Source organism: Brassica napus, chromosome C6, assembly GCF_020379485.1.
Source record: "Brassica napus cultivar Da-Ae chromosome C6, Da-Ae, whole genome shotgun sequence".
NCBI lineage: Eukaryota > Viridiplantae > Streptophyta > Magnoliopsida > Brassicales > Brassicaceae > Brassica > Brassica napus.
This window is the reverse complement of record NC_063449.1, coordinates 7,615,310-7,629,471: the sequence shown is the minus strand read 5'-3', so window position 1 is coordinate 7,629,471 and position 14,162 is coordinate 7,615,310. Positions and strand designations below refer to the sequence as shown.

At 38.1% G+C, this 14,162-nt stretch overlaps 1 protein-coding gene and 1 pseudogene across 1 annotated transcript; both read right to left on the bottom strand.

The window, feature by feature from the left end:
• Positions 1-2,636: 2,636 nt before the first annotated feature.
• On the bottom strand, positions 2,637-6,257 carry LOC125588714 (annotated as a pseudogene).
• LOC106377649 (lon protease homolog 4, chloroplastic/mitochondrial-like) lies at positions 5,246-13,840 on the bottom strand. Its single transcript, XM_048759595.1, has 15 exons — positions 13,662-13,840; positions 8,919-9,192; positions 8,567-8,827; positions 8,418-8,483; positions 8,294-8,335; positions 8,074-8,199; positions 7,691-7,933; positions 7,196-7,241; positions 6,939-7,116; positions 6,718-6,863; positions 6,528-6,658; positions 6,168-6,272; positions 5,977-6,090; positions 5,570-5,839; positions 5,246-5,491 (listed from the first exon to the last, which is right to left on the bottom strand). Exons 1-15 carry the CDS (start codon positions 13,838-13,840, stop codon positions 5,246-5,248), a joined length of 2,427 nt encoding a protein of 808 aa, XP_048615552.1.
• Between the last annotated feature and the right edge of the window lie 322 nt (positions 13,841-14,162).

Genomic DNA, 14,162 nt, shown 5'->3' with positions numbered 1-14,162 from the left:
CGATTTTGTCACTCTATTTGGGTCAGCAAATGATTCTGGCAGTTGATTAGCTAGCTTTTGAAGATATATAATCTTTTGGACTTCCATATCACATTCTTTAGTCCGAGGATCTTGCCAAGATATTGATGGTCGAGACCATTCAATTTCTTTGTTCAACCGGCCGTTATCTCCCCCTAAGGTCGGATATGTGGACTCATCAAACTGTGAGTCTGCGTATCTGGCCTTAAACAAATCACCGGTTGTTGGCTCTAGATACTTTATAATGCTTGGGGAGTCATATCCTACGTATATTCTCATCCTCCTTTGTGGTCCCATTTTCGTTCTCTGTGGTGGAGCAATTGGAACGTAGACGGCACATCCAAATGTTTTGATGTGGGACACGTCTGGCTCATGACCCGTGAGTAACTGGGATGGCGAATATCTATGCTCACTAGATGGCCTGATGCGAATCAGTTCTGCTGCATGTAATACGGCATGTCCCCACGCTGATACCGGGAGCTGAGACCGCATGAGCAATGGTCTGGCTATCAGCTGGATACGTTTAATGAATGACTCGGCCAAGCCGTTCTGCGTATGTACATGTGCCATGGAGTGTTCTACACTTACCCCCATGGACATACAATAGTCATTAAACGTCTGGGACGTAAACTCACCAGCATTGTCTAGACGTATAGTCTTTAAAAGAAAGTCTGGAAAGTGTGCTCTCAGTCTTATTATCTGAGAAAGCAGGCGTGTAAATGCCAAGTTCCGTGTGGACAGTAGACATACATGCGACCATCTGGTCGATGCATCAATCAGGACCATGAAATACCGAAACGTCCCACTAGGTGGGTGTATTGGTCCACATATGTCTCCCTGAATCCTTTCCAGAAAATTTATGATCTCTTTAGTAACTTTGGCTGGTGATGGCCTAGTTTTGAGTTTTCCTTGTGCACATGCTGCACATGTGAGATTGTATGGGACAACTCCTTTGAACGTGTGCCCTTGTGAATTTATCATCAACTTTCACATCATATTGGTACCGGGATGGCCAAGCCGGTTATCCCATAAAGTGAAATTGTCGCAGGCATTAGCCTCGATCATACTGACCTTTGCATAGTATAGGCCAGTAGACATTACAGGTAAGGTTTCTAGGATCCTTTTATAGCCTTTGGTGATCGAAATTATGTTAAGGAATTCTTTATTTCCTTCTTCCCATGTTTCAAGATGGAAACCATTCAATCTTATATCCTTGAAACTCAATAGGCTCCTTTTAGAGCTTGGGGAATACAAGGCATTTTTGATCTCTAGATGAGTGCCCTTAGGCATCAATACATAAGCCTGGCCGTGACCTTCAATCAGGCCGGCTACACCTGCAATGGTGTGTACGTTTGCACTTTGCATTGTGAGATTTAAGAAATATCTTTTGTCTCTAAGTATTGTATGATTTGTGCCACTATCCACCACGAGTATGCTCATCTCATCATTCATTTCTATAAATAAGATTTTATTTCTCAGAGACTTCAAAACTTTCATTTATTAAAGTTCGAAAGCACCAAAATTAAAAACACCAAAACAATCATAAAACACTCATAAAGAAATAAAATAAGTCGTATCAAAAATTTTAGTCTTTGAGACAATCAGAAGTCTCAAAATCCATCAGGTCGTCATTTGCAACATTGGATTCTTTATCAGCCTCATATCCGGAATCATGGACCATATGAGCCTCCGGGTTCTTGTCCTTAAGACTTTCTTGGTAGAGCTCACATAAGTGCTTTGGAGTTCTACAATTCTTGGCCCAATGGTTGCTCATCCCACATCTGTGACAAACGGATTTGGTCGAGTAAGACGGTTTGGATATACCGCCTCGGCCTCGGCCATAACCGCCTCGGCCACGGCCGGGATTGGAACCACGACCACGGTTATTGTGGTTTCCTTTCCGGCCGGCCAAGTACCTATCTCGGCCGTTCGAGTAATTGTCACGGTTCCTGTATCCACCACGGCCTTTGCCGTGTGATCTCTTATCATTCTGGATGTAATTGCACTCGTTGGGATTTTTCTTTTCAATTTCATTGGCCTCTGGTAATGGAGCTGTTCCGACAGGTCCAGCTTCACTGTTCTTATCAGGAGCTCATTGTTTGCCTCGGCCAGTAGCAGGCACAAAATCAGATCAGTGTATGTGGCAAAGCCTTTCATTCGGTACTGCTGCTGCAGAATTATGTTTGAGGAATGAAACGTAGAGAATGTTTTCTCGAGTAACTCTTCTTCGGTTACTACTTCACCACAAAGTCTCAGCATGGAGACCGTCTTAAACAAGACCGAATTGTACTCATCCACTGACTTATAATCCATGAATCTTAGATTCTTCCAGTCATTTCTAGCCTTTGGGAGTAACACCGTTTTCTGGTGATCATATCTATGCTGTAAAGCATCCCAAAGCTCTAGTGGATTTTCCATCGTAATTTACTGATCTTTTAGACCTTCAATGAGGTGATGGCGTATAATACTTATAGCCCTGTACCGATTCTTATCGGGCTCATTGTTGCCCTTGATGATTGTATCACCAAGTCCTTTTGACCTTAAGCTGATCTTTGTATCTAGCGCCCACTGCAAGTAGTTATCTCCGGAGAGATTAAGGGCTGCGTAGTCTCTATTTGAGATTTTTGACATCTGAATCACATCATCATTTCAATTTAGGTTCACAATGTGATCATGTGGCCGCATGGTATAACAAGCTCGGCCACAAACTTGTCTTACGCATCTATGAGAAAAACAATCAATCTAATCGACCATGGTGCGAACAATCAAGCCGCACGGCCATGTAGTCAAGCAATAGGATTGGACATGTAAAACTAATTGACCATGGTGCGAACAATCCTAATATATGATTCTACATGTGCTAGAGAGATTAAGGCCACACGACCATATGATATTTCAATGCAATCAGATTCGAATTCCTATGTTTCTACATGCTGGTCGATTTCATTAATCAATATGAATGCAATTCAATTCAGATTTATATGTAATGCAAACAACCTTAGCATTTTGATTTATGAATTTAGGGTTTCAACTTTAAACACTAAGGCTGCCGGTTTTAATTAAGGTTTCAAGGCCTTTAGGATTCAAGTTCTAGATCAGATTACTTCAATCAATCTAACAATCCTAAAACCTCAAATCAACAAACAATTCAATCAATTAAAATCGAATTCAGTCCTTTAGGGTTTAGGGTTTCGATTCCAAAACTTAGGGTTTCTTAAAATCAAAGGAATCGATTTCTATATTTCTAGTTAAGAGATTGCCGATTTTAACTTGTAGGTTTTTAGGGTTTTGATCAAGATCAAAGTTTCCATAATAATGGATTAGGGTTTCTGATCAATCTAGGTTCTCAGATTTAAGTTATACCTTTGCTTTGTAGAGGTTTAGAACCGGACCACCTTTAGAGAGAGAGAGAGGACCGATCGGATGCAATCGGGTCGCGGAACCGGGACGATCGCGGGCTGGAGGCGTCTCGGATGCGAGCTGCGCGAAGATCGGGTCGTCTCGGGTGCGATCGCGTCTTCGGGTTTGATCGCGAGCTGGACGGTTCTTCTGAGCTGAGGACGTGAGCTGAGAACGTCTAGGTTTGAAGAGGGATCAACTGAGTTCTTTGATGAACTAAGAACGTGATTAGGGTTTTAGGTGTGGTCGCCGGTTTTGGCTTTTAGGGTTGAGAGGTTTCGATTTTGTCTCAGGGATCTAGAGACGATCGTGCTGATAACGTGTTGTAAAAGAATGGAGAAACTGTCTGTGTATTATTAATGAACAATAGATGTTCCTTATATAGGAATTACAAAGTATAGGAAAAATAAAATTATCCAAAACCTAATACAACATGAAATAGGAAAAGATCTTAAAAAGAGAAAAATGGAAAACGTCCTAAGACTAAAGTCGGCCAAGAGCCGACTCTCTCTCCTCGGACGACCGTCTCTTTCTCTCCTCTTTTGGCCACGGATTAGATCTTGTCTTGGTCATTGGTTATGGCTCATCCACTTAATGATTTATAACAGTTTGGGTTTACTTCAAGTTTTCTGTTTTTTGGATTTTGGGTTTAAACCCGAACGAGATCTAATCGTAATTAATTCAATTATGTTTCAGATTTTACAAAAAAAAAAGCAAAGTAAAATTAAAAAAATGATAGTATGGAAAGAAGTTTGGCACTTTTATAGTTCATCCTGTTGTATGAATTATAAATACATAATAATGGTTAAAAAAATTCAAGAAATGTTAGATCAGATCAGCCTATAGAATTACATATCAATATTCAATAGTATATATAGTAAAAACATCAGAAGAGGAAGATCCCAAGTGAAAATGATTTGTTGAAGTGTCTTCTAATGGTCATAGCCAAAGGCTAGCTCGAAGATCTGCTCATATTCATCGACGAAATGAACATCGAGACCTTCTTTAACACTTTCCTCAAGATCCTCAAAATCTCTCCGGTTAGCCTCTGGGAATATTATCACCTTCACTTGACTCCGCCTTGCAGCCATAGTCTTCTCCTTAAGCTGAGAAATATAGATGTTTATCACTTAAAGAATCTGGCAGCTAAAAAAACCAAGTGACAAAAAAAAAAGTAATTCTAGTGTGTTAGTTGTTTACTTACGCCGCCAATTGGAAGAATCCTACCGGTCAGAGTGACCTCTCCGGTCATTGCAAGATCCTTTCTTACAGGCTTCTTCATGGCAAGTGAAAGCAAGGAAGTGATCATTGTGCAGCCTGCGCTTGGACCGTCTTTTGGCGTGGCTCCTTAGGAACATGTAAATGAAGCTTGGAGTTCGCAAAGAAGAGGTTGCCAGGATCTTTATCAAACATTATTCTTCTGGAAACTGTGTGAGCTATCTCTGCACTTTCTTTCATCACTCTCCCAAGGTGACCCGTTATGTGAAGACCACCTTTGCCTTCACCTTCTTCAACAAAGGTTGTCTCTATGTACAATGTTGAGCCGCCCATGGCTGTCCAAGCTAGACCCATTACAACCCCGACTGGCGTCTGCTCATAGATCTTTTCTCCGCAGAAAACCGGTTTGCCTACATAATCTGAAAGGTTTGATGCGTCAATAGTAAACTTTTCAGGTACTGCTCTACTCTTCTCGCTCACACCAAGTGTGTATTCTAATTCCTTTAATCGTAAATATTCATTGTAAGACTTTAAATCGGTCATAGCCGCTTTGGTGGATGCTTGTTGGCGTCCAAGTTTAAGAGCAATCTGTTAATAAACCAATATAATTTCAGATTGCGTGGTATCCAAGTTGAAAATACTTTTGGAATATATAGTGTAATTTTTCAGCTACCTCTCTGCTCTTCTCCCTCGTTGGACCCCCACCAACTGCGTATTCGAATACCTTAAGAACGTCAGCTAATCGTAAATATTCATTTGTCAACTCAATGGATCCTTCAGCAGCGGTTTCCGAGGACTTTAAATCGGTCATAGCCGCTTTGGCGAATGCTTGTTGGCGTACAAGTTTAAGAGCAATCTATTAATAAACCAAAATAATTTCAGATTGCTTGGCATCCAAGTTAAAAAAGTTTGGTAATATTTTAGTGAGCTTTACCTTACGAAAAATCTTCTCAATATGCTTCTGGAGATTTCGAACTCCTGCTTCTCCGCAGTAGTTCTCTATCAAGGAAAGAAGAGCCGTGTCGCTCACATCAACCTGTTCAGGCTTAATTCCACATTTTCTTTTTACATTTTTCAGCAAATAGTCTCTAGCAATATGCATTTTCTCATCGGTAGTGTACCCTGCGAGTTCAGTAACCTCCATTCTATCTAGCAGTGGACCCGAAATCTTATATGTATCGTTTGCTGTGCATACAAACAAAACCTGCAACAACAAAACTCATATGCTTAAACCAAATTTTGATCGTTAGAAATATTATTTGAGGAACAAACCTATCTTCAATAGTGTACAAAATGATAAATGAAAGTAAACAAAAATGGTGAATAATATAAAGAGAATACCTTTGATAAGTCGATAGTAACATCAAGAAAGTAATCTAGAAAATGTGTATTTTGCTGTGGATCCAGAAGCTCCAACAACGCACCCTCTGGATCGTCTCTACTACTCTTTCCAAGCTGCCAAAGAAACAAATGGCGATTGATGCAAATAATCTCAAAATTTAAAAATCTAATTCAAGTCCTAGCTTAACTACCTTATCAATCTCATCGAAAAGAACAAGAGGATTCTCTGTTCCCACTTCCTTTAGACATTGCACCATCTTTCCTGGAGCGGCACCAATGTATATTCCACGTTCCCCCTATAGGTGCCACACATTGTAGATGATGACATGTTATAAAATTATTTCACTTCTCTAGTTTTTTTGTAGGAATCCCTTAAAATATTTTACATATTACTTAGTTAGAAGTTTGCGATATGGAGTTCTTTTCTCTATTAGTTTTTGTCAATAATCTTATAAGTGAATTGGCCCAAATTTCTTATATATTAATTAGTTAAGAGTTTGCTATGTGAGATATTTTCTCCAATAGTTTTTGTCATGCAGTTGTATGTATACCTTGATCTCCGAACTATCAGATAGTCCTCCAACAGCGAGCCGAAAGAACTTGCGGTTAAGAGCACGTGCGACAGAACGAGCAATACTTGTTTTTCCTACCCCAGGAGGGCCAGAGAGACAAATAATCTTTCCTGTTTGACACACAAAAAAAACAGTTCAGTTTCACAATTTATAGAAAGAGAAAGTGAACCCGAAAAGGCAAAGACACGACCTTGTGGATTGCTCGTAAGTGTTCCGACAGCAATAAACTCTAGTATTCTTTCTTTTACATCATGTAAACCGTAGTGATCCTCGTCAAGAATCTTTTCTGCCCGTAAGACATCAAAACTATCATTACTGCAAAACAAATAAATCAAATTTTATATAACTCTCTTAAGAATAACCATCAACATATGAAGCAAAATGGCAAACCTGCATTCTCCCCAAGGCAACGCTGTCAACCAATCAAGGTAGTTATAGATACTATCGGTGCTACGGCAATCTTTTTCTCCCCTATCAAGTTTTTCGAACTTTTCTTCCATGACTTTTACTACATGTTTTGGAATTTCCTCCAAACTAAGTTTTATGTCAACCCTTTCCCTAAACTTGTCTGAAGAAAATAACAGACTTTATTAGCTTCAATTGCTTGATAAAAAAATACTCCTAGAATACTATAGTAGTAGACTAACCAGAAGGTCGAGTTTTTTTGACGTATTTAGCAGAACCAGACTCCTCCTGCAAAACATCATACGCTTAACATAAATGTAAAATGTTGAAAACCTTTGTGTCTTCAACAGTTTTTGCTGTGGATTCCTATATATGAATGAAAAGAGATGAGGATTCATTCTATATAAAACATATAATAATTTACTATAAAAAAATCTTGACCAGCTGAAAACCTGCTTGTCTTCAACAGTTTTTGCTGTGGATTCCTATATATTATGAATGAAAAGAGATGAGGATTCATCCTGTATAAGAACATATCATCTACAAAAAAATCTAGTAGCATGAGTCACCGGAAAAATGGAGGCATGAAACACTTGAATTTTGTTAACTTCCACTTGTTTTTTAACCAAGACCAGACGCTTATGAACCTAGATTGAAAGAAACCAATATGAGAAGCTTACTAAAAATAGAATACCATAGTAATTTCAGCATAAAATGGTAATAGTTAAACTACTTACATCCAATTCTTCAAGAACCTCCTGAATTTTATGTTTGTTAGCACCGGAGATCCCGGCCCCAAAATCGGCTAACTTTTTATAATTGAGGTCATTAGCGTCAAAGACCCCAGCTCCAAAACCGGTTAACTTTTTATAATTGAGGTCATTAGCGTCAAAGATCCCAGCTCCAAAACCGGTAAACTTTCTTCTTCTTTTTTGTAGTATAGTCTCGGCCAACTTTCGATAGTTGGAGCCACCAATATCCTATAGAATTCAAAAAAAATCTACTAAATATTCGATTCTGCATTACAACTATGTAGTTTAATGTGCGTTTGCAGCTGTGATATTCTCCGACATACATAATTTGTGCTCAGCATGCAGTACCATATTTGGAGAGAACATACCTGTGTATATGTCTGAACTTGATCCCTCCAGAGTGATGTTGTCTCTAAGACATCCCTAAGCATAGAAATAACTTCAAAGTATGTTGCCTTGATGATGACCTCATCGTCCTTGTCATATGGCTTATCCTGCAAACAAAGAACACAAACGCACATATGAAAAGGATTATAGATGCTTTTTTTTTTTTTGCATGTAAGGAAAGGCTTGAAAACAGAAACACACCTTTATATGATGAGTTTGGACAGTTAGAGGATCTTCACTCTGCTGTATAAAAGACAAAGCGCATGGTTACTTTTAATGAACTTTTAAATGAGTAAAGTTGAAGAATGTTTCTCCATTAACTTACCATCTCTGTTATTTGAAGTCGTTTGCGACCAATAAGGATGACTTGCTCACCTTGGATACTTAAAATCTGGAATTTTTTTGGCAAATGGTTAATATTATTTCAAATAGAGACAAAGAAAAAAAATACAGTGCTAACGTATGGTATGTAACCTGAGCAAGTGTGCCCACTTGGTGAATTTTGTTAAGCGACTCTTTGCCTTTCAACCTATCTAGGATATTCACTGTTTCAAAGCTAGAAGAAGATGAAGCAGTTGAAGAGTATTTGTCATCCTTCAAAAGGAAAGCTCCTGCATATGGAGCTTGTCCACTTTTGCTCTCTTGTAAAGCTGCAAGTACTTTAGGATCGTTGACAAAGAGTGGCATGTAAAAACCAGGAATAAGAGGCTTGCGAAGCAACGGCAATGCTACAACCTGCAAGTTAACCAACACAAAGATTAGAAAAGAGTTGTACCCAACAGTAATGTTATAGAAGTTTCTAGCTTTTAAGAGAACTTCTACAAACCGTTTGACAATCCTCGAGGCATGGTTTAGCAGAGACAGTGTCGGTAGGCTTGGAATCGGTTAGTGTCGAGAAGAAAGCTCGACGAGCCAATTTGTGGGAATTCCTGTTCCTACACCGGCTAGCTACGTGATGGGATGTGAAGAGCTTCAGCATGAGGAGAGAGGAAGATATTGAATTAAAAAAATAGGGAACTTTAGGGTTACGCTTCGCCTTAAGAAGCAAGGAACTCGAAGAATGTAGAGGAAGAAGACTAATGGTGTCAACAGTCAAAACACTGCAAAATAATTAAAAGAAAGGTATTTAAAAAGTATGAATTAATCGCCGGAAGTTAGTATGGTAAAAGTTGCTTCACAATGAAACCGGACGAAGCAGTTGAACGTAAGAAGAAGACTAATGGTGTCACAAGCAAACAATCCCTTTCATAAACACTTCCAAAAAAAGGGAAACAAAAATGGAAACAAAATTTAAGAGGAAAGTAGAAAAGCGTATTAAAGAAAGAAAGAACGATACAACATTATTTCCATTTATATCAGTCATTCTTAAAAAAAGAAACTTGAACCTGCTTTTATATAGGTCTAGCCGTCGGCAGCAAGGGAATTTTTTATTGTGTATGCCCTAGTGGCTTTCGTAACACCAACGCTTTGATTTCTTTTCTAATAATTTTTTTTCTATCATTATGGTTTTATTCTGGTTGTTTTTCTCAAAATTTCTAGAAATATTTTCGTTTTCTTCCAACTTTTGTAATAGGAAAACATACTCGTTTTATTCTGATTTTCGCTTGTAATGGTTATTCAAATTAATCGAGTGGTTTTACAGCAAACTTAGTTGAAGCGGCTTCATCTGAAACATATTTTAACCAGAACAACTTTTCAGGTATGCAATCAATCTTTAAATGGAGAACCGATCTCAAACCCTTCTATATATCTAAATTACACTAAGATATTATTGAGTACCTAATATAATTGTCTAGTACATGACTAACTAATTCAAATACTTAGGCTAATATATTATGTTTTAACAATTGTATGTGAAGTTCACTACAAATAAGTTTGACTTTAAAGTTAAAACAATAATTTTAAATAGTATTTCTTATATTTATAGAGTAAATAGTTGTTAATTTTAGTTTGTGTACATTTCATTCGCACAAATCTTTGGTTTGTCATGAATATATGTCTGATGTTTTCACATATAGTTCAAAGACGACGTTTGTGTGGTTGACAGACGAGTCTCCCAAAATTATTTAAAAGGACAACAATATGGTTCGAGGAAACCACGTACACAAATTTATTGAAAATATTAGAAATAGATTCAGTTTAATCAAGTACATGCAATTTAATATTTTTGAACCGACAACTTGATTTCTATCCACAATATATTGAAACTATTTCAAGCTCAACAAGTTCTTGGAAATGTAACTAAACCCAAACCAAACCCGATTAAATTCAAACAGAATCAGACAAACCTGAATGAGCCCCAAACCAAAATCCGCGAGTGCCCAATCCTGATTATCACAATAGAGATATTTCTAATTTCAACGCTACAATTTTTTTTTTGAGAATATTTAGTATAACTATATTTAAATTGTATGGTAGAGATCTCATATACACTAGATAATATAATAAAATAATATCAAACTCGAATTTATAAAAGGTAATAAATATATAAACTGTAAATCAACTATAAAATTTAATAAATCAAATTTACAATATATATATATGTGTATATATATATATATATATGTATATATATATATATATCTAAAATGTAGATATCTGAAAAATGATTTTTTTTATACTAATAACTCGATAAATTAATAAAATACCATAGTCCCATTATTATTAATATATAGTGTTTTTACTATAAACCATATAAAATATTGGATTTGATAAAGAAAGTCAATTAATAAAAAATTGTAAAATTCATATACTTTTTTTTTGTCATCAGTAAAATTCACGTACTTATATTTGTATGAGATTTTATTTTTTTTCTTGCAAGAAAGTCCATTTATACAAAATAGTAAAAAAGGTTGATGGCAAATAAGGAGTTGGGGGACCAACGACAGAGGATTATATTAAGTGAAGAGTATGGTAATCTTCCTGATAATATTCTACAAGCCAACTTTAGTTGTATATGCATCTATACGCCGCCTCTGCCAGTTCCTATAAGTGTTGATTAATCTGAGTTCATTAAGTAATAGTCTGGATGAGAAGATTAGGACAAAGACTATGGTTATGAGAGCAAAGTTTGATGAATATTGGGAAAGTCTAAAATATATTAATAAATTGTTGTTTGTGCCAGTGTCTTTGATTAGAGGAATAAAATGAAGTTTACCGGTCTTTGCTTTGATTAACTTTATGGAAAATATAGTATACTGTCGAAGGATCTCAATGACTCAATGGGTAATGTTACGAACATACATTTTGAAGAGTATAATGGCTTTAGAGCATCATCTAATGATCCAACAGTTGGGTCATCATCTTTGAGTGGACAAGAGTCATTCTGTGGCAAGTGATTTGTTTGATAGGATGGAAGTAGTAAATGAGTGTGGACATGAAAGAATGGACTCTGTGTACAAGGACATAGTTGCTGTGAAACTTAGGATTTAAAACTGTAAGTTTCTATCTTTTATTAATCATAAAGTGTTCCCTTTATATAGGGGATTATAAGATAGATAAAAAGGAAAGATTACAAATCATAAACATAAAGGAAAATGAAAATCCTAATCATACAAGGAAAAGGAAATTGGGTTTCCTTTTCTCCTAAACCATGTAGCCGCCTCTCTCTCTCTCTCCAAGTCTCGCGGCTGCCTCTCTCTCTCTAGGGTTGGGCCGTCTCTCTCTAAGTGTATGGGCAGGTTATGGACCGGAGCGGTTATGGACATCCATCAATTGATTTATAACCCTCCCCCTTGGATGCCATAACCATACATGGATTGTAATACGCTTAATGTTGCCTCATTAAAACCTTATCAGGAAAACCCAGTGAGACAAAACCATGATGAAAGAAAAAGAGTACAACACGTACTACTCCCCCTGATGTGAACCTCAGTGGAGGTCCTTCAGCCTACGCATCCCAATCTGATGCGTGAGCTTCCTGAACGTGCAAGTCGGAAGTGACTTAGTGAATAGGTCAGCTAAATTATCGTTGGACCTTACTTGGACGACCAGGACTTCGCCGGCTTTCCGAAGCTCGTGCGTGAAGAAGAACTTAGGTTATATGTGCTTCGTCCTGTCTCCTTTGATGTAACCGTCCTTGAGCTGAGCAATGCACACAGCATTGTCCTCATACATCACGGTTGGCTCTTTGTCCTCCGACATCCCGCAATCAGCTCGGACGTATTGGGTCATCGACCTCAACCAAACACACTCGCGGCTGGCCTCATGAATGGCCAAGATTTCCGAGTGATTAGACGATGTGGCCGCGATGGTTTGTTTCATGGAACGCCATGAAATAGCCGTACCTCCATGTGTATAGACATAACCTGTCTGTGATCGAGCTTGATGTGGATCTGATAGATAACCAGCATCAGCAAAACCAACTAAACCATCTTTGTTATGGTTAATATAATATAGACCCAAGTCTTTCGTTCCTTGCAGGTAACGAAGAACATGTTTAATCCCGTTCCAGTGCCTCTGGGTCGGACAGGAGCTAAACCTAGATAGTAGGTTCACGGCAAAGCTTATATCAGGCCGTGTGTGAGTTGTCAAGTACATTAAAGCTCCTATGGCACTGAGATATGACATTTCGGGACCTAGGACATCTTCATCGTCCATCTTGGGACGAAATGGGTCAGTGTCCAGACTGAGAGATCTCACGACCATGGGACTGGTCAGTGGATGGCAATCGGCCATATTAAACCTCTTGAGTACCTTTTCTGTATATGCCTTTTGATGCACAAGGATACCATCTTTTATGTACTCAAGTTGTAATCCCAAACAGAATTTTGTTTTCCCGAGATCTTTCATCTCGAATTCTTTCTTAAGGTATTCAACCGTTTGGGAAATCTCTCCAGAGGTTCGTAGGATATTCAGATCATCAACATACACTGCTATGATCACGAATCCTTTGTTTTCGAATTTCTTAATGAAAATACATGGACTGATAGGGTCATTTCTATATCCCTCTCTCACTAGGTACTCACTGAGTCTATTGTACCAAATTCGTCCGGATTGTTTCAGTCCATAAAGAGATTTATTTAACTTAATACAATGCTGTTCTCGAGAACTCTCTTTGTTTTTCAATTCGATACCTTCTGGAACTTTCATGTAAATTTCATTATCCAGTGGACCATATAGGTATGCGGTTACAACATCCATTAACCGTAAATCTAGACCTTCTCTCACGGCCAGACTCATTGGGAATCTGAAGGTCGTAGCATCCACCACAGGGGAGTATGTCTCCTCATAGTCTATTCCTGGTCTCTGTGAGAATCCTTGTGCAACAAGCCGGGCTTTATACCTCACGACTTCATCATTCTCATTTCTATTTCGCACAAAAACCCATTTGTATCCAACTGGTTTGATATCATGAGGTGTCCGGATTATTTGGCCAAATACACCTCTTTTTCTCAATGATTCTAACTCCACGTTTAAGGCTTCTTTCCATTTAAGCCAATATGGTCTTTGCATGCATTCATATATAGACGTGGGTTCATGATCCTCATTATCAATAAGTTCAAGTGCTACTTCATAAGCAAATATATCATCCATGTCGACATGTTTTCTGTTCCATTGTTTTCCAGACAAGACATAGTTTATCGAGATCTCGTTATTATCTGGACCATCAGTACCATGAAGCAAGGCGTCCCAAGCAACATTATTTGGCACATCAGGGCCGGCCACATCAGTGGCATCAGTACCGGCCATGTCTAAAGCCGTAGGGTCGGAGACGGCCACATCACAGGCTGGATCGGCCGTGGCCATGTCTGGTGTCTTATGAACCTCGGTTTCATTTTCTGCACTTTTCTTTGTTTTCCGAGGGTTCTTATCTTTGGAACCTATTGGTCTACCACGTTTCACACGTTTTCTAGACTCTGTAGCAACTTGATTGTGTCCCTCTTGAACATCAATTCTTATTGGTGCATTACCAGCTGGTATGTATGACTTAGTCACACTTTTCGGGTCAGCAAAGGAATCTGGCAATTGATTAGCTATCTTTTGTAAATGAATGATCTTTTGAACTTCTAGATCACATTCTTGAGTTCGAGGATCTTGCCAAGATATGTATGTTTGATTCCATGAAATT